Source organism: Suncus etruscus, chromosome 6 (assembly GCF_024139225.1).
Source record: "Suncus etruscus isolate mSunEtr1 chromosome 6, mSunEtr1.pri.cur, whole genome shotgun sequence".
In the NCBI taxonomy this organism is placed as follows: Eukaryota; Metazoa; Chordata; class Mammalia; order Eulipotyphla; family Soricidae; genus Suncus; species Suncus etruscus.
Window position 1 is genome coordinate 70,190,047 of NC_064853.1, and position 27,697 is coordinate 70,217,743.

Consider the following 27,697-nt stretch of genomic DNA (forward strand, 5'->3'; position numbering starts at 1 on the left):
GCTTCCCTCTTTTTTCAGTCTTCCTTCCTTCCTTCATTCTTTCCTTTATTCTTTCTTTCTTTCTTTCTTTCTTTCTTTCTTTCTTTCTTTCTCTCTTTTTATTTCTTTCTTTATTTCTTCTCTCCTTTTTTTCTTCCTTCCTTTCCTTCTTTCTTCTTTATGCCTTGGATGAGAGAATTCTGAGGTTTGTCTGATCATGTGGCCTAGTTTCCTACAGGAATGACCTCAGCTCCTTTCCTTTCTCACTTCCCTGCTTTTGACTTCTCAACATTGCTAGAATTATCTTTGCCCTCTCTAATGGTTTGCTAAGTGTCTGCTTCTCAGGGAAGGCAGTCTTGAGACAAATCAAGACAATCCCAGAAGTTTAGAACCTGTCTGTATAGGAAAAGGGACTCTAGATTCTCTGACCTAAGGTTGTGCTAAAAGCAGTGTTACTGCTTGTTGAATTAAATAAATAACAATGGAGCTGGATGGAGGTGGATGCCATCCCAGGCCACGTGGCTCTGCAACCCCCATCCAGCCGGTTGGTCCCAGGCCCAGGTGAACGGCAGAATCAAGACTCACTCACAGGCAGGCATCAGGAAGCATCAACTTTATTCATGCCCTATTCACCACATGTGTGTGGCCTACTCATAACTTTTCAAGCACTAGTTATTCTTGGCCCTGCATCTTAACTCCTTTCAGCCATCTTCCCTTTGGGCTCCATGCTGGTCAAAGACCAGAACGCAGAGACCCAAAAGCCAGAGCGCCCAGCAGCGTAGAAAGGGGCCCGAATCCCCTCGGTCCAAGGCTTATCTAACTTTTCCAAGACCCCTCCCAGGAATGGGCGGGGTCTTGCAGGTAAGGTCACACATAATATCTGGTTCCCAAGACCCCTCCCAGAAATGGGTGGGTCTCAGGTAGCTACACCTAAATCCAGGGTCTCAGATAGGTACACCTACATTTCCCCCTTTTCTGAAATATAAAGACCCTTTTGTAATTTTGACTCCACCTTTAGCCAAAGGTGGGTTAATATTTTCATACAACAATGTTATAAAGTGAAAATTAATATACCAGCCCTTTTCAAAAACATAACATTTTTGCAAAATATACTATACACCTGTAACTTAATATTCTCTCTTTTTTTTTTTTTTTTTTGGTTTTTGGGTCATACCCGGCAGTGCTCAGGGGTTATTCCTGGCTCCAGGCTCAGAAATTGCTCCTGGCAGGCACGGGGGACCATATGGGGCGCCGGGATTTGAACCGATGGCCTCTTGCATGAAAGGCAAACGCCTTACCTCCATGCTATCTCTCCGGCCCCAATATTCTCTTAATGCTTTTTTACCAAGCACTATTTCGGAACTTTCACGTTCCTATACTTTTACACTATATTGGGGAAACTTTCTGTTCCTATTAACCTTCCCTACACACAAGTACTAAAGCATAAATGCATAACATACATTTTAAAAACAGGCTAAATACATTAAAATACACACAGTAAAACATTTTGCAATTGAAAATATTAACTATGAAAGACAACAAAACACATTTAAATTATAAAGAAAATGACTTAAGACAAAGATGCAGGCGGTTAGAAATCAGATCTTTTAGTTGGGCTAAGCTGTATTACCTCCCTTTTTTATTTATTTTTTTAAACCACTAACTAACTAAAACTTATCCCATCACCAACTATGAGTAAAATATATGACTACCCGCTTAGTCCCTACATCTAAAGTTCAGAGTGGCTCCGCAACCCCCATCCAGCCGGCGGGTCCCAGGCCCAGGTGAACGGCGGAATCAGACTCATCCAGAGACAGGCATCAGGAAGCATCAGCTTTATTTAGGCCCTATTCACTACATGTGTGGCCAATATCATAACCAATTAAGCATTCAGCCATTCTAGGCTACCCTGCATCTTAATTCCTTTCAGCCATCTTCCTTTGACTTCCATCCTGGTCAAAGACCAAAAGAGGAAACTACCCAAAAGCCAGAGAGCGCAGCAGGGCAGAGAAACCCCTAATCCCCTGCTCAAAGGTTTATCTACCTTTTCCAAGATCCCTCCCAGGAATGGGCAGGGTCTTGCAGGTAAGGTCACACATAATATCTGGTTCCCAAGACCCCTCCCAGAAATGGGTGGGTCTCAGGTAGCTACACCTAAATCCAGGGTGGAGTTACAACTGCTGCAAATCTAACCAGAGCCCAGTGTAGACAAAGAGACTGACATTGCTTGTGGCTACATATATGTGAGTTCAACTGAGACCAGCAAGACTAATTCTTAGCTCAGTTATAGACTCTTGAGCAATTAATAAAAGAGACTGAATAAACCTAAGGACTCAGGTACTTTTTATCCAGCAATAGATAATTACTACACAATGTTTATAGTTTTATAGTTTTTTATGGAGGTATAAGTGACAAAATCGTGTCTAGTTAAAGATGACAATGTAATAAATACATTTACAGAAGATAAATGTCTCTATGCATTACCAAACATGGAAGAAATCTGTGCAAAAGAAGTACAGACACCTCTTTCAGGTAGAGTTGAAATTAGAAACCACTGTTGAACCATCATTTTAAACTAGAAATACAAAAATATTCACATTATTTTATTTTACAATATATTGTTAGTAATGCTCATCAGCAAGTACACATTCTATTATCTATCCCTAATATTGCGCTCCTGGGCTGTTCACATAATGAAATTTCCCACTTTGAGGTAGGGGTAAAAAAAAAAGTGTGCATGGTGTCTCTAGAATTTGTTATACAATGTGTGCTATGCAAGGGTCCTACAGTGTTTGGGGTGTCATTTCAGGTGACATGTATCTCTCTGACCATGATAAAGAACAAGAGGAGCAGCTCCTAAAATCAGGTGACTTATAGGATATAATACAAGAGTCTCATTCCACCACCCTTCCCCCTTGGCTGTGATGGCTCAGTCAGTTATCAAAAGGCCTCTGTGAGGAGGGCTGGACGTTACAGCCCACCTCACAGACCTCACCATAAAGGGTGATGAGTTTAGTTAGAGAAGTAACTACATTTTGAACTATCCTAACAATGAGAATATATGAGGAAAATAGAAAGCCTGTCTAGAGTACAGGTGGGGGCAGGGAGGGGAGGAGGGATATTTGGGACATTGGTGATGGGAATGTCACACTGGTGATGGGGGGAGTGTCATCTTATATGACTGAAACCCAACCACAATCATGTTTGTAACCAAGGTGTTTAAATAAAAAAAATTTTAAAAAGGTCTCTGTGAGACATAAACATGGAAGAAAATATTTTCAAAAAACATCTGAAGAGAACATGTATATAGAATATATGAAAAAAATTGAAACTCAATATTAAGGCAAATAATTCAATCTTTTTTAATGAGTCAAATATTTGAACTGGTCAGGCCAGAGAGGTGGCACAAGCAATAGGGCATTTGCCTTGCATGCGTTAACCTAATATGGACCACAGTTCGATATTATCGTCGAATATGGTCCCCCAAGCCAGGAGCAATTTCTGAGCGCATAGCCATGCATAACCCCTGAATGTCACCAGGTGTGGCCCAATAAACAAATATATATATATATATATATATATATATATATATGAACTGGTGTGTCACCAGAGTTATATTTTAAAAGGGCACACATGCATATAAAGATATTGAACATCTTTGACCATTAGGAAAATTAAATTAAAACCATATTGAGCTACAACTATGAATTCACATCAGTTTTTAAAGTTCAAATCACTGACAAGAGATGGAGGGATAGTACTGGAGAAAGGATGACTGCCTTGCATGCACCTGACCCAGGTTTAATTCTTAGTATATAATATGATCCTCTAGTTCACACCAAGAGTGATATCTAAGTGCACAGTTGCAGAGCCGGGAGCAAACCCTGAGTATGCCTGGATGAGGCTTCCCAGACCAAACTAAACCAAACCAAACAAAAATGGACTAAAGCATGTGTTGGCAAAAATATGAATGAACTGGAATTTTCCTATACTGTTGACAAAAATATAAAAGACATAACTCCTTCAGAAATAATTTAGGAGTCTCCAAAAAATGTTAAAGACTTCCCATTTGATTTTAGTATTTTATTTCTAAAGAAATGAAAGCATGGATGTGGGGAGTTGTTCTTGGATATTTTATTCTAACCCATTGGTCAGAAAGTTTATTCTTATTCCAATATCACAGAATCTGATCATTTTTAGATCATAGTTTAAAGGAAAAGAGCAACATACAGCCTGATCCCTCAGAGACTCCAGGGTATGCAGTAACTGCCTGGTAACAAGAAGATTTGAGGAAGGGAGGATTCTAAGGGCATACAGGCACTTTTGAAAATGCTATCTTTTTTTTTTTTCTTTATCTAAATAGTTGTTTTCAGGAATATACACATGGGAAAAACTCGTCAATCCATATACACTAAATTATTTTGTCCTAAGAAATATGACAACTGGCACATTTGATAATTCTGTTCTGGAAAATTCGAGTTTCTACTCAGCTTTCTTAGAGAGGTGCTCTGGCAAACCCACAGATGGGTTTCCTTAGGCAAATAAAATGGACCAAGCTCATTCTTGGAGCTGCATTCTGTGGGCATCTGGCACCTCAGGGCTATAATCTTTTTCCTGAGTAGACACAGAAAAAAAAAAGTCTAGAACAGTACAAAATTGTTTATCCAGTGAAGTTAAATCACTGATTTGTCCTTCCAGATCTCGGCTGTAAAACTATACAGAGTCCCTGGGTCGCCTGTTTCTTCAAGACAATCATCTTTTATTTTCTCTGGTGGTATGTTCCCCCTCTGAATGCGTGGTTGCTACATTTTCTCTGAAATTGAGAGTTTTCAAGGATGCTCCCAGAAAGCAGTTTTAGTTTTCAATGAAATGTTTTTTCTTAATCCAGGTCACAGAGAAAAGGCTTTTTAGTCCTGTGGAATTGCTTTGATCATTGGTCCCTTTATCCCAGATCTATACTCAGTTGCCCCATTCTCTGGAGTCCACAGGACCCGAGACTTTGTGAGTGTAATCTGTGGATCAGTCTGACATACATATGCTTAGCCAGAGTCAGAAATTCCTTCATTATTCAGGACCACCCAGCTAATATTTTCTCTTTAATATGAATGTCTGGTCCCACAATGGCTCTGTTGTTAGGCACCCTTGGGCTGTGGCAAAGCCACCGTAATCTCCCCAGTCAAAAAGGACCCCAGGGCTCAGGTTATCCTTTCTACTTTTGTGAGGACTTGCCAAATCCTTTGGGAAGCTGGTGTAGTTTAGAGTTGTGTCTAGCGTCACTGCTCTCCCACTGACCATTCATGGGGGATTTCCAGGCGGCCTGAACACACCACACAGAGCGGAGTCAGCGCCCGCTCTCACCCACGTGCTATGGCTAACTCAGAGTTCAACCAATGCTTAGGGAGGCCACCCCCTCTCCTTTTCTCCTTCCCTCCCTGCCCTCCTTTCTGCTTCTGTCTCTTTAAAGAGTTGGTGCTTGCACATAGGACAGAAATGCAGGACTGTGGAAAGCATTGCCAATAGACCAGTGAAAAGTGTGCAGGGTTGGCCCCATTCTATCCCGCCTCCATGCTCCCTGCAGGAAAACAAGAGGAGATTCTTGTCTGTGTGGGTAAAAAGTCCATCTTTGGTGCTTCTAAACTGCTTCCAAAACCCCTCCGTTTTAGGTGCTGAAAAAGAAGATGATGATGTCTTATTTTGTTTGAGGGACCACACCCTGCTTATGGCTTATTCCTGGCACTGTGCTCAGTGATCACTCCTGGCTGGGGAACCATATATTGAGCGAGTGAGTAATCCATGCAGGCCAATCACATCCATCTATTGTATATGCCGTCTCTCTAGTTCCAGGGAGACATTCTGTAGAATTTCTCACTAAAACCTGGATTTACTGGATGGTCCAAGGACCAGCAATATTAACATGACCCCAAATGTTCTGGAAATATATCTCAGGGGCTCATTCTTGATTTTAATGAATCCAAATATTTTAACAATATGGATATCATTAATTTGTAGTATATCTAAAGAATATGTTCAAAGTTTTCCACTAGAATTGGGAGAGGGGTTGGGAGCACACCCCGAAGTGCTTAGGATTTACTTCTGACTCTGTTCTCTGGCGTCACTCCTGGCTTTGCTCTGAAGACCTTATAGAGTGCTACAGATAGAACCATAGCTGCATGCAAGCAAGGACATTAGCTCCTGCACTGTCTCTCTTCTTTTGGCCAGAAAATTTAAATTAATGCACAATCTTAATATAGGACATGACTGTACTGTATGTTCTATGACTGTACTATATAGTCCATAATTGTATTTTATGTTCTATGACTGTACTGTATGTTCTCAGGGTTTTTGGCAATTTTCAGCAACCTGGAATTCTCTAAAAAATTGGATTTGTCCAAGAACCTGGTAGGAGTTCTTTTGAGAAAAACTACTGAACACAGTCCAGTCTGAGATATAGAGTACACATTGCCATATTCTTGGGCTGGTTGCTGGGCACAAAGCATAGAGAAAAAGTTACAAGTAACACCAACTCACCACAACTCTTTTAAATGCCACTTTGGGGTCAACTTCCAGAGGTGAGAGCTATTTTATCCACCTTAATAAAACTCAATAGCATATCATAAACATATTACTATTCAATATATTTCCTTTACATCATAATATTTGAGACTTATTTTAATATAGATATTTCTGTAACATACATATATCCAAATAAACATTCAAATGGACCTCCAGAAAAATAAAAGAAAAAGGTTTATTCATATGGTCTGTTTCTGCTAAGCCCAATTAATATCTATGAAAAACCTAGTTAAATCTGATTTTCTCCTTTGATTGGATTAATTGACTTCCTCTCAATTGAGAGAAATCATTGCCTTCAGAGACATCCAGCAATGTCTAGGCTGTCAAGGAGATAGGCTAGATTCTTGTGAATTGAGGTCAAAGATGTATGTAAATACCTTACAATAAACAAGACCCTAGAAGTATCAGACACAAAAGGCAAAAGAACTATGGTCAAGAGGCTCTGTTTTAGAAACAAATATATTCATGGTCAATTTTAATATCTTTTCTTCAAAGGATGGCCTCAATCAGCTCTCCTCAAATGTAATTCTCTCTCTTTCTCTGTCTCTTTCTCTTGCTTCCTCCTTCCTCCTATACTACCCTGTTAGGGACTTGATAATAGCTATAGATTATACTTAATAAATATTTACTCTTCTCCAGTGTTTTCCATGTGCTTTACAGCTTATTTATTCCCATGCTTATTCCCAGTAAGGTGCTGTGAATAACCCCTAAGCACTGTTGGGCACAGATTAGAGAGAGAGTGTGTGTGGTTGGTAAACTCAGACAAAGACATGAAAATGCAAAATGCAGAGGTAGTGTATTTGCTTAGCTAGCTAAAAATCCAAGACTTCCACCTGACAGCAGGCTTCCAGTCAAGACCACCAAGTCACTATTCCACTCAGATTATATATGCACAGCATTAATTTAGACCCACCTAGTTAACTTTTCTATTGGCACCTGCTACATTTCAAAGAAACATCTTCTATTCCATTGGGTCCTACTTAATGTTAAAATTCAGACAGCCTGATTCCATGGTAACAGACATTGATGTAAGTGTCCCCTTTTATCTATATCTCTCATCCTACACCCACATGGGATGTCCTGGCCATCTGGTAATGGCCAGTGGTCCCCCTTTGTCTCCAACTCTTTATCTGAAGGTCACATTCCTATAAGCATACAATCTAACAAAGGGAGTATACAGAAGTTAATAAGCAGTTTAGCAAAAAAGTAGAAACTTTCATGGGGAAAGCAGAAATCTCAGGGTCCCACAGCACATATGAGATAGGCTCCAAACTAATAACAACAAAACAATAAAAAAATCAAAAGAATACCAATGGTCACTTTAAATATGAATGAACTAATCACTGAGTGTCAGGTACTTACCTCATCACTTTATATAAATATTTCATTTAATCTTCCCCAAAACCAACTACTTTATGGGTAAAGACATTTAGATTCTAATAAACAAAATTACTTCAAGTCCTGTCATCCACCAGAGGCAGAACTCGGACCTTATTTTAATTCCAGGGTTAATCTGTGACCCTTCTTAGTCAATTAGGCTGTCACTAAGATGTTGCTAGTACTTGGACATGCATCATGCAATGACATAAAGGTAGTAGATTCAAATATATAGAATCTCAGATGTAGTAAGGGCAGATTTATATTACTGTACCACTAATTCTGGCCCATGGAGAATGGAATTGCTGTCCTTAGACAGTAAGTCCTACTTCATTCCCAATAGCACATAAGGGGAACTAAGTTAGTGACCCCTTATTCAGTATGTTGGGTGCAGCTACTAAAGCATCTAAAATGTGCAGTTACATTTTCCTAGGAATGAAAGCAGATTCACAGACAGGCTGCCATGCAAAGGAAGTTCAAAAGATCTATGAGATATCTTTCTTTCTGATAGAGAAAAGAGAAAAATTCTCCTTGTTGTGAAAAAAAATTGGGGGGGGACACTTTCCTCTTATTCTCTTAAGAATGGGTGTTCTTTGCATGACTGAAACCCAACCACAATCATGTTTGTAATCAAGGTGTTTAAATAAAATATTTAAAAAAAAAAAAGAATGTGGTAACAAAATTTCATGGGTGAATGCGGATAAACAACAGAACTTTGTTTCCCACATAGTCCTTAGAGAAGAATCTCTGACTGAAATTAAGATGTCAGCATGTTCTGGGTGAGTCTCTGGGTGACAATTTAGTCTTCTTGTATCTTCACAGAGTGGGATTGGACAAAGGAGCTCTCAGACCTCTTTAAAAGCCACTGTTTCCATCGTGAGGCCTTACCTATTGAATGCATCATCTCTAAAAGGTCCCTTCTCTTAATCAGGTGTTAGAATTCAGTGATGACTAAATGAAGGGACCAGAGAAACGTTTACATCATGTCAATGATTCCAGTTAGGGCAGGGGTCTCAAACTCACAGTCCGCGGGCCGTTTGTGGCCCTCCATACAACATTTTGTGGCCTGTGGCCAGCCTTCAAATATTGCAGTATTCATGATTATTCACTTACTGAATAATCGCAATAAAAATTGCATTAGTAAGAAAAAAAATCGCATTAAACATTCACATACCCCGAGCAGTTTCGTTTGGGGTATGCAAAAGTTTAATGCGATTTTTTGTGATTTTTTTCTTACTAATGAGATTTTTTTTATTGCAAATATTCGGTAAGCGAATACTTTGCGCCTAGCGCAGACGTCATTTCCGCTGCTCCTTCCTTCTGTCCCTTGCATTATCGGAGGCCTAAGGGAGACAAGTTTATTACAGAATTAGATTTTGTCATACCTTCATCATGATTTCATCAAAACCTGTAGTGAAGAGAAAGATGGATGACGAGCACAGACAATTTCAGGAAAAGTGGGAGACGCAGTATTTCTCTGTTGAGCATCCTCACATGTCTTATTTGCTCAGAGAAAGTTGCAGTGCACAAGGAATACAACTTGAAACTTCATTATTCAACTAAACATGCTGAGGAATGTGCAAAGTATCAAGGAAATGAGAGAGCCAAAAGCATTGCCAGTCTTAAAGCATGTCTAATGAGGCAACAAGATTTCTTCAAAAAAGCAACCAAAGAGAATGTTGCATCAGTCGAAGCTAGTTACATGGTTAGTGAGACGATTGCTAAGGCAGGGAAATCATTCACAGAAGGAGAGTTTGTTAAAAAATGCATGTTACAGGCTACAAGTATTATCTCTTCGGAAAAGAAAGGTCAGTTTAGCAAAATCAACCTTTCTACCAACACTGGGGCAAAACGTATTTCTGACATCTCAAGTGACATTTATCATCAACTGTGTGAGAAAGTCAAATGTTTTGATGCATACTCAGTTGCTCTTGACGAGGGCACAGATATAACAGACACTGCACAGCTCACAATTGATGTCCGTGGTGTTGATTGCAATTTTGAATTGTCAGAGGAGCTGCTCACAATAATTCCAATGCATGGCCAGACCACTGCTGATGAGATATTTCGGCATCTGTGTGATGCCATTGAGAATGTAGGTTTGCCATGGAAGAGGTTTGTTGGAATAATAACCAATGGAGTGCCATCAATGACAGGAGGAAAAATGGATTGGTGGCACTTGTTCAAAAAAACTTGAAGAAGAGGGTGTATAGAGAAGGCCATTGCTCTTCACTGCATTATCCATCAGCAGGCCCTTTGCAGTAAATGCCTGCTGTGTGACAATGTGATGTCTGTTGTTGTGAAATGCATCAACCAAATCAGATCCAGGGGCTTAAGAACAGGAGGTTCTGTGCTTTTTTAGAGGAAATGGAGTCAGAACATGGAGATGTGCTCTATTTCACCTAGGTATGTTGGCTCAGCAGGGGAAATGTCCTGAAAAGATTTTTTGAGTTGAGAGAAGAAGTGAAAGCCTTCACGGAGAAGGATGGAAATGCTGTTTCTGAGTTGAGTGATCACAAATGGCTCATGGACTTAGCTTTTCTTGTTGACATCACACATAAGCTGAATGTACTAAACAAGATGTTACAAGGCCTGGGGCAGCTTATCAGTGCTGCCTATGACAACGTGAGAGCATTCTCCACAAAACTTGTGTTATGAAAATCCCAGCTCTCTCAGACAAACCTTTGCCATTTCACAGCATGCAAGGAACTGTGGATGCAGGCATACCATTCAGTGGTGAGAAATATGTTGATGCTATTTTTAAGCTAGAGAAGGAATTTGATCACAGATTTGCTGACTTCAAAAAGCACAGAGCCACTTTCCAAATTTTTGTGAACCCCTTTTCCTTTGATGTGCAAGATGCCCCCCCTGTGCTTCAAATGGAGCTCATTGACCTGCAATGCAACTCTGATTTCAAAGCCAAGTTCAGGGAGATTAGTGGAAAAGCAGACATGCATGGGCAATTTTTGAGAGAATTGCCCCCCAGCTTCCCTGAGCTTTCCCGAATGTTCAAGCACACAATGTGCCTTTTTGGGAGCACATATTTGTGTAAAAAGTTATTCTCCACATTGACTTCAATAAATCAAAGTACAGGTCTAGACTTAATGATGATCATCTTCAAGCCATACTGAGGGTCTCAACTGCTTCCTCTCTAAAGCCAAATGTGGTTCAGATTTGTGAGAAGAAGCGCTGTCAAGTCTCTGGCAGCAAGGAATAGGCAAAAGATGCCATGCTCAGAAGAGCTGTTCATGATCTTCACTCAATGTTCTATTCATGTTCAGAAAAAATAATTAAAACTGTTAATAATGACGTTTGAGGACTTTTTTGTGTGAAATCTCTTATGCGGTCCTGCCTCACCCCAACTTTGCCTCTTGCAGCCCCCAGGTAAATTGAGTTTGAGACCCCTGCAGTTAGAGAGTGATATTTGCACCAAGGACTATCTGCAATGTCTGAGTCACAATTGGAATGGGTAGGACATTGCTATAGGCATCTACTGGATACAGCCCAAGATCTAACACAACAAAGAACAATCTTACCCAAGATAATAGTAGTTACAAAGCTTATAGATTCTGTGGTAAGTGATAAAACTTGAGGCTGACAAGAACAGTGAAAAAACTGAATAGAAGACATTTTGTTCCAAACTTCAACTTTGTATCAGCTTGGAGAGAAAAACAGTCTTCACATTTACCTGGTTCCATTTTTCTCTGTCAAAGAAAAGAATGGGAACTCAGAGGTGGCCCGATTCTGTTTTCCACCCTGAACCTGGAAAGAGAAGCAAAGGGATTCCTTATGCTTAACTCAGAGCTCTGATATCTCAACAATGTTTTTATCAATAAAACCATGGACTTGTTCTCCTTTTCATATGGGGAAAAAGGGGAAAAACAAGCTAGCATTGAAAACAGTGGGCAAAAAAGAAAACGTTAGAAAAAAAATTTCAGAGGACACCTCACTCTGAGGCAGCTGAAGTATTAAGTGCAATTTTTAAAAATCACCTTCAGTCCTGTCCTTTCTGCTGTCTCTCATCCATTTCAGGTGTGTCTGCTGAGAGAAGAACTCTTTGGTCCCCCCTATCAAACACAGCCAGTGATGCCTCCAAGGTCTTTCTCCAAGCTGCTTCTGTGTCCCACCGCCAATCCTGACCTCCCTGCTGTCTCTCACCCCGTCTCAGGTGTGTCTGCCAAGAGATTTGGTGGCCCCTCATATCAGTGCTCCTCTTCCCATCTACGCAGATGCTCTAGTGTCTGTGCAAAGATATTTCAATTTATATCAGATATTTCCAGGCAGGTTGGACCTAGTACTTCTTTCTCTTAGAAAACATACAACTCAAAACTAAGTTGAACAAACCAATTAATTAATTGTCAATATTTTATCATTTTTAGATAACCTCATGTGTTTAGAAAAATAATTTCTAAAGCAGATATAACTCTAGTTATTTTTATACAATCAATTCAATAGTTCATTTTCTTAAACTTTTTCTTAAACTCCAGCAACCCACTAAATGTGAAGAACATTGGATAAACTAAGGAAGACAACTGCAACTGGGGATATAGAAAGAAACCCTGGAAAAAATTTAAGTCCACCAAAATGCTTGAGTTTTATAGATTAGGACCTAAAATCAACACTTAATATTTTAACAACAGAAGTCAAGGAGTTGCTAACTTGTGAAATTAAGTAAGCTATAGATTAACAATTCAACCAACTCAAGTAAGAACTCTTTCAGAAGATGAGATAATTCATATATATGGAACTGAAGGAACTAAAAAACATGTTAGCAAACCATAGTTGCAGAATTATATAGGTAGAGAACTGCATACATGAACCTGAAGAAAAATCTCAAGCCAACATTGATAAAGAAGTGAAGAAAGCAAGGAGAGACAAAACACTGGAAAAAATTTAAGGTACTTAATGAGCAAAGATGAGAAATAATCTTAAAATTATAGGAATAACAGAAAGGAAGGAAAAAGGGAAATGAGAAGAACAAGTAGTGAAGTAGATAATAGCAGAGAACGTTCTCACTCTCTGAAAAGAGGCTGCTATACAAATCCAAGAGGCAAAAGAGTGCCAAACAGGGACTAGACAGACAGCATAGTGATAGGGTATTTGCTTTGCATGCACCCGATCCAGGACGTACAGTGGTTCAAATCCCAACATCTCATATGGTCCCCCGTGCCTGCCAGGATTGATTTCTGAGTGCAGAGCGAGGAGTAACTCCTGAGCGTGGCCAGGTGTGCCCCCCCCCCCAAAAAAAAACCGGTCGGAGAGATAGCACAGAGGTAGGGCAGTTGCCTTGCACACAGTTAACCCATGACGATGGTGGTTCAAATCCTGGCGTCCCATATGGTCCTCGAGCCAGCCAGGAGCAATTTTTGAGCACAGTGCCAGGAGTAACCCCTAAGCGCCACTGCCAGGTGTGACCCAAAAAAAAAAAAAAAAAAAAGAATGCCAAACAAAATAGACCCTAAAGCAACACCAAGACATATAGTAATCCAAATAGTTTTAAAGAGAGAGAGATAGAAAGAGAGAGAGAGAAAGAGGGAGAGAGAGAGAAGGAGGGAGGGAGAGAGACTCTTTAAAACAGTAAGGGAGAAGAAAAACTTTAAGTTTAAAGGAAAGAACTTAAGATTCAAACTAGTTCTCCCATTTGAAACAACCCAGTTAAGAAAATAGTGGAAAGATATATTCAAATTACTGAATGAAAGAAACCTTCAACAGTCTGCTACTCATCAAAATTCTCATTTATATAGGAAGGAAGGATAAAAACATTCTCAGACAAAAAAAAGAACTTACAACATTAAGGATAAACAAACTGACTCAATTAACTACTCAAAGATCAATTATATTAAACCAAATACCCAATTGTAACAGCAACAAACTTACACAACATAATAGCAAAATACCTATTTCTGTCAATAGTTTCCTTAAATGTCAATAGAAAAAACTCTCTTTTTAAAAAGCACAGAGTAGCAGGCTGGATCAGGAAATAAAACCCAGCCAAATTCTGCTTGCATGAAACACACTTAAAATTTCAAAATACGGGGCCGGAGAGATAGCATGAAGGTAAGGCATTTGCCCTTCATACAGGAGATCATCGGTTCGAATCCCGGCGCCCCATATGGTCCCCCGTGCCTGCCAGGAGCAATTTCTGAGCCTGGAGCCAGGAATAACTCCTGAGCACTGCCGGGTAAAAAAAAAATAATAATAATTCAAAATAGACAGAGGCTCATAGTAAAAGGAAGGAAAACAATTAGACAAGCTACTGGAAAAAAATTCTGAGACAGTCATTCTCATCATCAGACCAAATGGAATTAAACCTCAAGGAAGTACTTAAGAGACAAGGATGGGCACTATTTATTGATCAGGGGAACAATAGACCAAAAAGTACTAACTCTAATCAACATTTACACACCAAATGTAGAGTCAGCAAAGTATGTAAGACTTTTGCTCACAAACCTAAAGAAATTTATGGATGGAAATGTGTTAGTAGTGAGAGACTTCAACACTTTACTATCAACACTTGACAGATACACAAGGGAGAACACTAGCAAAGACATAAGAGCCCTAAATGAGAAACTAGAAAAGTTGGGACTAATGGATAAATACAGGGCTTTCATAATCAAAAAGCTGAATACACATGCTTCTTAAGTGAACATGACACCTTTTCTAGGATAGACCACATTTTAGGACACATAAAGTCTAACATAAATAAACTTACAAATATAAAAATTATATCAAGCACACTATCAGACCACAATGGCAAAGAAATCAATATTGATTGTAAAAAGAAAATTTGGAAAAAAATCTCACACCTGTAGACTAAACAAACAAGCTGCTCAACAACAGCTAGATTAAAGAGGAAATCAAGGAAGAAATAAATAGATTCCTTGAGGCTAATGATAATGAAGAAACAAATTACCAACAATCTATGGGAAACAGTAAAAGCAGTAATTAGGAGGAAACTCATAGCAATCAAGCCTACATAAGAAAGAAGAAAAAGACAAAATAAACAACCCAAAGGCCCATTTTAAATATCTAAAAAACCAATAGTAAAGGAACCCAAACACAAGTGGAAGAAAACTATAGACCAATCTTACAGATGAACATTAATGCAAAAATACTTAACAAAATCTTAGCAAAACAAAATATTATACACATCAAAATATTATACACCATGAACAAGTGGGTTACATCCCAGTGATGCAGGGATAATTCAATATATACAAATCAATCAACTTCATACCCTACGTCAGATAAAGGAAAGATAAAAACCACATGATTATATCTATCAATGCAGAGAAATCATTTGACAAAATCCAAAACTCATTCATGATTAAAACCCTCAGTAAAATAGCTATGACAGGAACCTTCCTCAAAATAGTAACAGCTGTCTATAAAAAGCCCACAGCCAACGTAATTCTTAAAAAATTATTACTCCCTAGTTGTTTGCACAGTACTCTATGGAGGTCAGTTGATTTCTGATTAGTCTAACATAAAACCAGAACACAGATTACTTCAATTTCAAGGGGGAAGGGAAAAGAGGTAGGAGTTATGTCTTTTGTTGTTGTTGTTGTTGTTGTTGTTGTTCCACTTTACTTTTTCAAAATTTGAAAATGATTAAATTAGATATAGCAAATCCCTATTTGAGTTTTTATGGTGCTGAGAAAACCTTGATTTCTCTCTCCCATCCTAAATAACCTCAGAAAGGAGCTGTCCCACTCCTTATGGCTAACTTCATTTAGCTGGATACTCCCAGATTCATGCAACTCAGAAAATTGCATGATTTTATCTTTTCTTGAAGTTTAAACATAATACATATGTTCCATAGTTTCTTTATCCAATAATTTGTAGAACTAATTTTTCTAAAATACTAGACCGAATTAGAGGCATCAGCTACAACAACCCAGAACCACACTTTACATCCTTTGAAAAAAACAACCCAACTCTGTAACTTACCCTTATCAAACTGTTAAGTAATCTATTTGATTTAGATCTATAAATCTTGAACCATGCAGCCACATGCATACATGTGGCACCTCAATATGTTATAGTAGTGTCAGCTCAGTAGAATGTTATCTAGTAATCTCTCAAGCCCAGTGAGCCTAAATAGTAACACAGAAGGCTCAACTATTACCAAGCACAGCCCAATAAATCTTTAGACACTGACAGTAACACAATGGAAAAACAGAACAATCATTTCTTGTTGATCTAAATTTTGTTAATTCCATTTGCCTTGTGTTGCAACAAATAATATGAAGTAAATTTGTCTGTGCCTACATGGTGGCAGATGGGAACACTGGTGAAGGGAAGGTAAGACTGTGGTGGGATTAGTATTTGAACATTTAATACCTGAAATGACTATATAATTATCGATTTGGTAAATCACAGTGTTAAAATAAAAAATTAGAAAAGAAAGAAACACTGGATTGTAGGTTGCCAATTTGTTTTCCTCATGACTAATAGGATTATGGAATTAGGGGAAAAAGATTAAAGAGCTTGTGGCCCAAAGCAACATAATCTAAGGGTGATTTTGACTCTATTGTATTGTACTACCCTGAAACTAGACTATCTACATAATTTACTGAGAATTCAGCCTGGGAGACTTTCCTCTTTTGGACTCATATATATGAATTTTCTATTTTACAATTTCATATTATTACACAAATTGTTTTCACTTCAGTCATTGGGATTTCTACCATTTGGATCCTTTAACTTTGTCTCCATTGATGTGTGAGCTATATTCCAGTGCTTTTTTTTTATTGTGTGATATTATAACGTTTTGTAGTCGTTTTACCTATTTTCTCTTCCAGTGGTAAAGTAGGTGAATTCTCCAAGGCACTAGTCCATTCATTGTAGAATTAGAAGCCATCATCTGGACAATAAGTGTGTTTATTGCAACTAAATCTCATGTGTGTACACATACCTAATATGAGTGAGGTCATATATTTAGTCTTGGACACCAAGAAGATACCTCAGTACTGCTAAGGTATCCTTAGTGGTTCCCAAGCATGACTGTGATGCAACTCTGCTGGTATTTGATTGCCACCAGTTTGAGTAACATTGCATCCCTGGTCCTGAGAACCATTGGCCAGGAGACATCTAGATCTGCATTGTGTGGCCCTATTTCTCAGTATCAATTCTATATAAGAACAAAGTCGACTATAAAGCAATTTTTCACTATGATGGTAAACCACACTATAATTGTTTAATTGTCCTTATATCTCATAGATAAACATCATCATTTTTAGTCTTAACCTCAGTAGGCTAAAATCAGTGTTTCAATTTGAAGAGCATATGTTTGTGTCTGTGGGTGGTCAGGGGAGGAAAGCATGGAGAGAGAGAATGACAAAAGGAATAAAAGAAAAGGAAAAGAGGCAATATCTTTTATTTACTGCTATGGCCTTGCTGCTAGTACATAACTATCACAAAACTTAGTTTCTTAAAAAGAGGTACATGTATTTAGTTTACATGTATGTGGGTAGTGACTCTGGATTGGCTAGGCTCGACAGTTATGATTTTAGCAGAATCTATTTACATGTTAGCTTTGGAAGAACAGAATGGACCTGGACTTAGATGAGATGATGAGGCAATTTAATTTTTATGGTTCTCAGCTTCCAGGAAGCTAGATCTGGTGTTCTTTCAAATAAAAGCAAGTAAATAAGCCAGAAAGAGCAAACTGAAAAGTGTTCTCTCACATGCATCGTTATCTGCTGACCTTCCCAAGCAAAGACAAATCATATAGCAGGTAGAAAAATGAAGGTTAGCCAAATAGTGGCGTGGGAGACATATGAGAGATCCTCAGAAAATGCTGTTTAATATAACTTCTATCACAGTTACTCAGACATATGTGTTCCCACAGGTTTCCTTGCTGGGGGAGAACCACTTCCTTATGGGACCTCCTCAAACAGATGTTCTCCCCAGAGTCATTCAATTTTCAAGCTGGGTCATGGACTTTTATTAATTTCAAATATTCAACCCTAACCTGTTCTATGGGATTCATAGGCCTATGGGATAAATAATATGACAAATGATTTAAAGGTACTACTGTGAATGGGAAGTTTGAGGATAAACCATTATTTGTTCATGCTCTTCTATTTCAAGATGAGATGCAGCTTCTCCACGAGATACAGTATAAGAAAAAAATACGAGCCGAAATAGAAAAATCTGCGGATTAAAAAAGTATAAATACACTATCTACCTGTAGTGAGAATTGTATTTGACTCAAAGTTAAAATATATCTCATTTATGAGACTGTTAGAAATATTAATAATGATATTTAGGAGTTAGTATTGAATTTTTAAGTATGAAAATAGTGTTAGTGTAATCTGACCTAAACAGTGTACATTTTTAGAATTATTTACTTAACTATTTATGCATACAATTATATCATGATAAAAATTCACAGCACATAATGCTGATGGGTAAACTGTCATTAAATCTGAGGAGTGGTTGAGCAGGTGATCAGAACATGGGCCATTTATCAGGTTCTGTTGCCTTTTGTTGTTTCAATGTCTCACTATACAGTTAACTGAACTCATCTTAGAACGATGTAGGGAATAAGGCCTCCTAATAATTCATTTCCAGGATCGGCCTTGCTTCCACACAAACAGAACATACTTAACTATCTCTAAGAACTGATTTAGTTGTTTTTTTCATTAATTTTTCTCCTACTGGTCCCATAGCCAATGATTTTGTATACTGTATAGAAGCAGTATATGAAGGCCAGAGATAGAAAACACAGGATTAGGGGCCGGAGAGATAGCATGGAGGTAAGGCATTTGCCTTTCATGCAGGAGGTCATCGGTTCGATTCCTGGTGTCCCATATGGTCCCCCCGTGCCTGCCAGGAGCAATTTCTGAGCCTGGAGCCAGGAATAACCCCTGAGCACTGCCGGGTGTGACCCAAAAAAAAAAAAAAAAAGAAAACACAGGATTAAGATGTATGTCTTAATTTAATTAAACTGACTCAGTTTAATTTCTATCATCACATGGTTCCTTGAGCAATGACAAGTGGGCTCTGGAGGCTGGATTGGGTAAAGTAATCTTAGGTATGTGGGGCCTGAGCAGTACAATAGAATCACTAGAAGAGAACCATGGAACTCCTGAACACTTCTTAGGAGGGATTACCCCAGCCCCAAAGCATAAAGCATAAAAAAAAAATACATGACCAGGGATCCCTTCTGTGCCCTAAAAAACTGTGACCTGGGTTCATTTTTCTTCTCTTTAGAGTACTTTGGGAGTTCTTACCCTTTACTCCTATGAATCAATATCTTGTCAAGAATCTTCATAAGTAAACTGGATTCTGTCTTACCAAGAGACTTAGACACAATCAAATAAAAAGTTCACACATAGCTCTTAAACTAGTTTCCTGGGCATACAAATATTCCATTGTAAATTATTGTTTGAACTGAAATGCCTATTTTATGCTAAGAATTGCTAATTCTTTCTGTTATACCTCAAAGCACTAGTGCAATTAAATACTTTTAGCTACTCAAAATATCATCAGATTCTTAGCTAACAACAATACAATTAGCTGGAATAAAAGCTGTTTGCATTACTATTGTACAGGTCATACCCAGCAGTGCAATGGTACAGGCATACAAATACAAGGATCAAACTCGGGGCCTCCCATATGTAAATTGCAACACAACCCAAACCCCTTCCATATCATCAGGGTTCTTTAAAGTGCTTCTTCCTGACAAATATGTGAATTCATCTTCTGAGACTAGAAATCAGACATTGGAAGTTAGGGATATACGGAGCCAATATAATAGCTGAGGAACATCTCAGGCAAAGGCCTCTCTGAGGAGGAGCCTTAGGGAGTTTTTTAACCTATTCTCTCTTTATTATTGTCCTAATAGCTTAATCAAATGGGCTTTAAATATGGGTCTTACAGAGATGATGGACTTCCTAAACCTAAGAACCTGAGAACCAGGGACCAGAGAATTAAGGCACTTGCATTATATGCTGCTGACCCAGATTAGATTTCTGGCATTCTATATGTACCCTGAGTACCTCCAGGAGTGACTCCTAAGTATAGAACCAGGAGTAACTTCTGAGAGCATTGGTAAGTGTACCCCTCCTAAATAATTGAGGGACAAATACAGTTGTTTGCAGGAAGCAGGCAGGTTCTTTCTTGTAGTAAAGTGCTGTGAGTAGTATTTTTTTTTCACCACAGATATAATTTTTATTATTTTATTTGATGATGCACACAAATGCTGACTTAACATAGTCACATGTAACCTTTGCTTTCATATTTACAACCAACCAAATGTGTGGATCCAGAGGAATTGCTGAGTACACTATCTTGGTATTCCAAAAATTTATTCCAATCCATTTATTCTCTTATACTCTGAAACATCTTCATTATGTTGTTTGATGAGCATGCCCCACAGGACCACGGAGGTGCCCAAGGTCAGCCCCACTTTGAGCCAGTCGGGTTTGTCGTGTAATGGCTCCCGCATGTAGAACTTTGACCGCGCTGACAAGGCGCTCGGGAGCCGGCCGGGGACCAGCAGCCTGGACACAGGGCGCAGCAAGGAGGACGGCGCCATCTTGCCAAGGCCTGACTCCGCCCTGAGTAGTATTTTTTTTAATTAAGTAGGCACAACTGACTCAGTGCTCAAATTTCAAGATAATCCCTGATTGCTTGACTTTCTCCTGTGGTGCTTAAATATAAGCAGCAACTAAAACCTAGGGTTGAAGGGCAGGGAAGGAGACCAATAAAGCAAATAGCAGAAAAGACAAGAGTATTTTTGGAAAACTTTCTAAAGGCCTGAGGTTCACTCTGATTGGAACAGGCTAAGTCATCCCTTGAATCAATCATTATAGCCAGGGGGCTGTGATGGGTAATAGGCTTAAATGATAATCATATGTCTGACCCTTAATTTTGTGGTAAAGGCTCCCCAGATTGCAGAGACCCAACTTTAAGACACAGACTTCCCATCTCTGAGTCAGAAAACATAACCAGAGGAGGCCAGAGAGATAGCACAGTGGGTAGGGCATTTGCCTTGCATGCAGCTGATCCAGGACAGACAGTGGTTCTAAACCCGGCATCCCATATGGTCTCCCAAAACTGCAGGCATGATTTCTGAGCACTTAGCCAGGAGTAACTCCTGAGCGCCACCGGGTGTGACCCAAAAGCCAAAAAAAAAAAAAAAAAGGAAAGAAAACATAACCAGAAAAATAATTGATCTAGTAAAGTGGTTATTGAGAATGATTTGCTTAGTAGCAAAAAAAAAAAAAAAAGGCCTACTTCATACGTTTGGGGTCATGTGTTTGATCCCCAATACACAGAAATAGCAACTCTGCTATTTGTAATCCCTGACATAACAATGACCAGTCTCTAGTACACTGTAGCCAAGTATGTGAGCGAGGACCATGACTAAAATATGCAAGCACAGTAGCCAAGTTTGTGTGACCTTGTCAAGCAAGTTTGTGAGAACCACAATGAAAATATGTAGCTCTTGCTGAACCTTACAGAATGTGTTTAAACGTGTTACAGAGGTGTAATGTGCCTCATTCATTACAAGAATAACATTACAAGAAATAGGGGCAGGAGAGATAGCATGGAGGTCTGGCGTTTGCCTTGCATGCAGAACAAATCCTGGCATCCCATATGGTCCCCTGAGCCTGCCAGGAGAGATTTCTGAGCATAGAGCCAGGAGTAATCCCTGAGCACTGCCAGATGTGACCCAAAAACCAAAATAAAATAAAATAAAATAACAGAAATAAAAGGGAAGGGGAAAAAATAAATTAAGTAGGCATGACCTTTGTTTTGAAAAGAAACTTGCATTCTTCCATTTTGAATACATGGTGTTCTTTATTATTTTCAGTCTTTGAGATAAACATGCAAGCATAATAATAATTTTATCTTTCTCTTTCTTGTAATTTAAATGTGCAAGTAAGTTGATAATTAACAACTTGTATTTAGTCTAGACATCAGGAAGGAGATGGCAAGGGGTTGTATTTGGATTAAACTGTAGAGGGAATATTTATAGTACATCGTGTACCACACAAGTACTATCTACAAGTACTATACTTGTACATCTTGTCAAAGAGTAGCAGTACTGGGAACTACTGTAAGTTGTAAGGACAGTTTTTCATCAGTATTAACTATTCTGATTAGTTCTTACACATTGACAAGAGTTGAGTATAAATTGAATTCCTGATTTCTGTAGAAGTGACTGGCATTTAAAGAGGAACAATAAAAGACAAGGGTGGAGGGACCAGGGACTCAGTCAAGCCAGAGAAGTGAAATATTAGAAAAAATCAGAAATATTATAAAAAGCTTGCTTTATGTGAAATTTATCTGGGTTCACTAGATTTTAAGGGTGAGGCACACTCAATTGTTCTCAGGGGTTACTCTGAGCTCTGCATGCAGGAATCATTTCTGGCAGGCTCAGGGACCATGAGGGATGTGGAGATTCAAACCTGAATTGGCTATGTGCCAGCAAGTACCTTTAGGACTGTACTATTTCTCCAGTCCAGTGTTTGCTTTGCTAACTGATGCTCATGAAAGTAAGGTGTTTTTTTGTTTGTTTGTTTGTTTGTTTTTGTTTGTTTTGTTTTTGTTTTTAATCTCCCACAGACTCTGGAAGGCCTGGGCTCTCTCCTCAGATTCCTACACACCTACTAGGTTTGACTGTTAAAAACATTAATGCTTTGGTCAGCTTTCTCAGGCAGCATCATGGGAGGCATATGACTCTGAACTGATAGAAGCTGTTACTGCTTCTTCAAGTCTTTGTAGGCCAAAACTGAGGCCTTATTGAAAAGAGGGCTCAGAGGAGTCTGGCTACAAGTCCATCTTTAGGCTCCATCTGTTCATTGCTTATTTCAAGCAAGTCGCTACCATTTGGGCTCTAATTTTGCCAACTCTTCATTTGCTAAAAGAAAGCTCCAAAGGCAGATAGTTGCACAAAATCCCCCCCATTATTTTATTCTGTTATATTATTTTTATATCTATTTTTGGCTAACAGTGAAAGAGAAACCAGTGAATGGATGTTCCCTGAGCCTCAGACCATTACTGTGCCGTCTTTGCATCAATTAATCTTTCATTTTGGTCTGTCCTCATAAAAATGTACCTCTTTGGCAATAGCACATGCTTCAATATTTATTTTGTGATCAGTGTGATTTTCAGACTTAAATAAAAGGGACTTCCTGAATTGTGAACTTTCACTCCCCAAGAAAGGGGGATGGGAATATTTTTCTACTTCCTTGATGCAAAGGACAGTTTAAGAATTCTTTTCCTTTAAGAAATTGACTTTCTTTTATTTCTTTGGGCTGCAAGTCTACCTGGTTAAGAAAACTTGGCAGAAGATTCTGTTTAGAAAAGTGTAGAGCCAAGTGGTGTTGTTCACTCAGCAGCACAGCATACATGACCTGTGGGCCTGAGCTTGCATCCTGCTTCTTGTTCTGCCCTTCCAAGGACCTTTCCTTAAACACACAGTTGAGCATTTCCAACTTGTGTGCCCACGAGAAGAATATAAACACAGATTTAAAAGGACATACTAGTAACCTCTTGGTTAGAATTGTAATTTTATAGTCACCTTAAATGCCAGCATTTAAGGAAGGTATTTCTGAATTTAGCCTCCTTCCTCCTTCCCATCCAGGCCCAAAATTAGTTTTCTTAACTTTTTTCCCTTTCACCTACATTTTTTTAATTAAAAAATTCCTGGTCATAGAGATAATAATACAGGGGTTAAGGCACATGCCTGTGTGTAGCTGATCCCAGTTCAATGCCTAGCACCACCTATTATCCTCAAGAACCAACTAGGTTCCCTCCTGAGCACTAAGACAGGATGTCTCTGTGCACCATTGAGTGTGCTCAACAATCCTCATCAACGTTTTTCATAATTTACATAATTTATAGTGCTGTGGAATGTCAAGTGTTAGCCTCAGACCTTTCACTTCCTTGTTTCACTTGGTAATCATCTCAAGTGTTATCTATGGTATTCTCAAAAGCATTATTTGATCTTTATTAATAGATATAAGTAGTCCATTGAGTATATCTACTGTTGTCTTTTTATCTGGTCATGTGCCTATGGGCATTAAAGTTGACTCTGTGCTTGACTGTTGCAAATAATTGTATCCACATGTTTATAGGCAGATGGCTTTAGTTATTATTTAAAATGCCTTACAATTTCTTATCTCAGGAAAGCTACTCATTTGAGTCTCTACATGTGATGATGTCTACTCCAAGGAGATAGGAGACTCAAAGACAATAGGAACCTTTTGAAAACTGAGAAGACTCACAGACACTAAAATGCAGATTGATTTATAGAATTAAAAAAGTTCCTAATTCTATAATCTTAGTTTCATTGACAAGACCCTTGCCTTCAGCCTATAAAACAAATCCCTCACTTTCATGTGGTGTTATTGACTGAATTCTGTCTCCCCTGGATTAATATATTAAAGTTCTAAGTCTCAACACCTCAAAATGTGGCCTAATTTATAGACAAGTTTGTTTAAATTTTTTTTCATTTTTATTGAGATTATGTAGTTTTCAATGCTCCTAATAATGAATTTGTGTGAACCTAATTCCAATACTATACCCATCACCAATGTATCCCTTCCTCTCCCAAGGACCCCAGCACCCTCCTTCTAAATCTGCAACACTCAATTCAATTGTGTGAATTAGTTCCTTCACTAGATTGAATTTGGACTTTTGTTAAAAATCCTTGCTGTGTATCTTTAAGTCCCACATATGCAACTCAGTGGGAGAGTAAATTTAATTTTAGAGGAAAAATATTAAAAAATGAGTTTTATAAGGAGGCAGGGGCTAATAGTTTATTTGTGAATGACTGTTGTCACACTGGTGGTGGGTGAGCTCAGCGATGGAACCTTCTATGCAGAAACTTTATTATTAACAGAATTGGAAAAAACCCAGTGCCAAATATATGTATATATAATATATAGCATATATTATATATAACATATAGATAAAGAAGACAACTACTTGAATTCTGAAATTATAAAAAGTAAACAGTGAGCAGGGCATGCAACTAACCCATGTTCAATACTCAGCACCCCTGAATACCGACAGCATCCTCAAATAATAATAATAATAATAATAATAATAATAATAATAAAATAAAGAAGTAAACAAGATAATTCAATTAGCCCGGAGGTCTCAAACTCACGGCCTGCAGGCCGCAAATGGCCCTCCGTACAATATTTTGTGGCCCTGCCCTAGAGGAATCTTTTTTTGTTTTGTTTTGTTTTAGCTGTTTGGGTCACACCCCCAAATGTTCAAGTCTTACTACTGACTTTGCACTTAAGGATCACCCTGACTTTGCCACCTGTGGTCCCCAGGTAAATTGAGTTTGAGACCCCTGGGAGGTAAGGCGTTTACCTCGAATACAGAAGGTCAGTGGTTCGAATCCTGATGTCCCTGAGCCTGCAGGAGCGATTTCTGAGAGTAGAGCCAATAGTAACCCCTGAACGCTGCTGGGTGTGACCCAGAAACAAACAAAAAAAGACAAGATAAGGGGGAGCCGGGCGGTGGCGCTGGAGGTAGAGGTGCCTGCCTTGCCTGCGCTAGCCTAGACGGACCGCGGTTCGATCCCAGCCGGCATCCCATATGGTCCCCCAAAGAAGCCAGGAGCAACTTCTGAGCACATTGCCAGGAGTAACCCCTGAGCGTCACTGGGTGTGGGCCCAAAAACCAAAAAGAAAAAGAAAAAAAAAAAGCACAAAATAAACACTTTGGGGCCCGGGCGGTGGCGCTAAAAGGTAAGGTGCCTGCCTTGCCTGCGCTAGCCTTGGACGGACCGCGGTTCGATCCCCCGGTGTCCCATATGGTGCCCCCAAGCCAGGAGTAACTTCTGAGCACATAGCCAGGAGTAACCCCTGAGCGTTACCGGGTGTGGCCCAAAAACCAAAAAAAAAAAAAAAAGACAAGATAAATAATCTTTTTTATCTTTATTTAAACACCATGATTAGTCACAAAAAGAATACCACCCTTTACCAGTGCAACATTCCCATCACCAATGCTCCCCATATCCCTCCACCCACAACTCCTGTCTGTATTCAAGACAGGTATTCTACTTCTCTCACTCATTAACATTGTCATGGTAGTTGTTAGTGTACTAACTGCAGTCTCCCCTCTTGAGGTGAACTTCATATTGTGAGCCAATCCTTCTACCCTCATCTCTGAGCATTATTACAATAGTGTCTTTTTATTTTTCTTAAAACCATAGATAGGTGAGACTATTCTGTGTCTCTCTCCCTTGACTTATTTCACTCAGCATAATAGTTTCCATGTCCATCCACATATAGGAAAATTTCATGACTCAAGATGAATAATCAGAAGAGGACACAAGCACAGGAAAGTAGGGACAGTCTTGTGATGCTGGGTAAAGAGCGAACCAAGGGGCAAGGTTTTCCAGAAGAACCAACCCTGCTAATATTTGCTCTATTCCAGGCTCCAGAACTGTGAGGAGAATAGATTTATGTTGTTTTAAACCATTTAATCTGTGTCATTGACAAGAGAAGGGCCTAAGAAACTCAAATATAGGAACTCTGATGCTTTGGTATTACTAGCTGTTGCCACCAACCCCGCACCACACTATTTCCCACTAACACCTTCAGACCATGACTTGGGCTGACCCGTGTTGCTACTCATGAACTGTTGTCATGCTGCAATGACTTCTCCTATCAGGAGAAATAGACTTTTGGGGACTACATGGTGGGAGCTATATCAAATTAAAAATCTTCTGCACAGAAAAAGAAACATGAGATACAACTATAAGGCAACTAGATTAAGTGGGGGAAAATAATTCACATTAAATATATATTCACATTAAAGGGTTGATATCTAGGATATAAAAATTACTCACCAAAAAAAACCCCAAAATTTTCAAACCCTGTCAATATATGGGGAGAATTAAAGAACAGATATTTTCTGAGGAAGACCAAAAGATGGCCAAAAGCACACACAAAAATGTTCATCATCACTTACTATTAAGGAAATCATAAATTAAATATTATTGAAGTACTATCTCATACCAATAGATTGGTACATATAAAAAAATAATAGGAACAATCTCTGCTGTTGGGGATGTGGTGAAAAAGGAACTCTCATCTGCTTGCTGTTGGAGTATTGTTCTGTTTCGACTACTATGGGAATGCAGTATGGAGAGTTACTAATATACTTAGAATTGAACTGCTATAAGACTCAGTAATCCCACATTTGGGCATCCACCCCCCCAAGACATATAAACACGATTCAAAAGAACAGTATTCATCACTGAATTTAATGCAATAATAAGATATGGAATCAACCTTGATGTCCAATGACAGAAGAATAGATTATGAAGATGTTGTATACAATATCATATATGTTGATACATAGATATATACATACAATTATTCTACTCATCTTCAAAGAAAGATGAAAATCTTTTAATTTTCGTAACCTGGTTGGAACTGGAAACTATCATATTGATTGAAGTAAACAAGAAGAAGAAAAGACAAACAGAGGATGATCTCACTTATCTGTGGTATATAAAATTACTGGATAAAGAAACATAATGTAGTAAAGGGGGGTGCCTAGATCACCTTTGACCCCAGAGTTTAGGGAGGAGACAGAAACAGAGAAGGGAAAAAAAATCAATGGGACTTGGGGAAAAAGATGATGAGAAAGGGAAGCAATGGGCAAACTGGGACTGGGGCTTCAGCTATATTGGTGATGTGGAAAGTGGAATAGCCATCTATCCAATAACACTGAAAACATGAAATCTAAGCTGCAGCCACCAGAACTTTGTAAAGTGCTA

The 27,697-nt window shown here is 38.8% G+C and overlaps 1 protein-coding gene across 1 annotated transcript; it reads right to left on the reverse strand.

Moving 5' to 3' along the window:
• Window positions 1-20,083: 20,083 nt before the first annotated feature.
• LOC126010787 (NADH dehydrogenase [ubiquinone] 1 subunit C1, mitochondrial-like) lies at window positions 20,084-20,493 on the reverse strand. The gene has a single exon (XM_049774375.1). The coding sequence runs from the start codon at window positions 20,474-20,476 to the stop codon at window positions 20,246-20,248; it is 231 nt and encodes a 76-aa protein (XP_049630332.1). The 5' UTR covers window positions 20,477-20,493; the 3' UTR covers window positions 20,084-20,245.
• Between the last annotated feature and the right edge of the window lie 7,204 nt (window positions 20,494-27,697).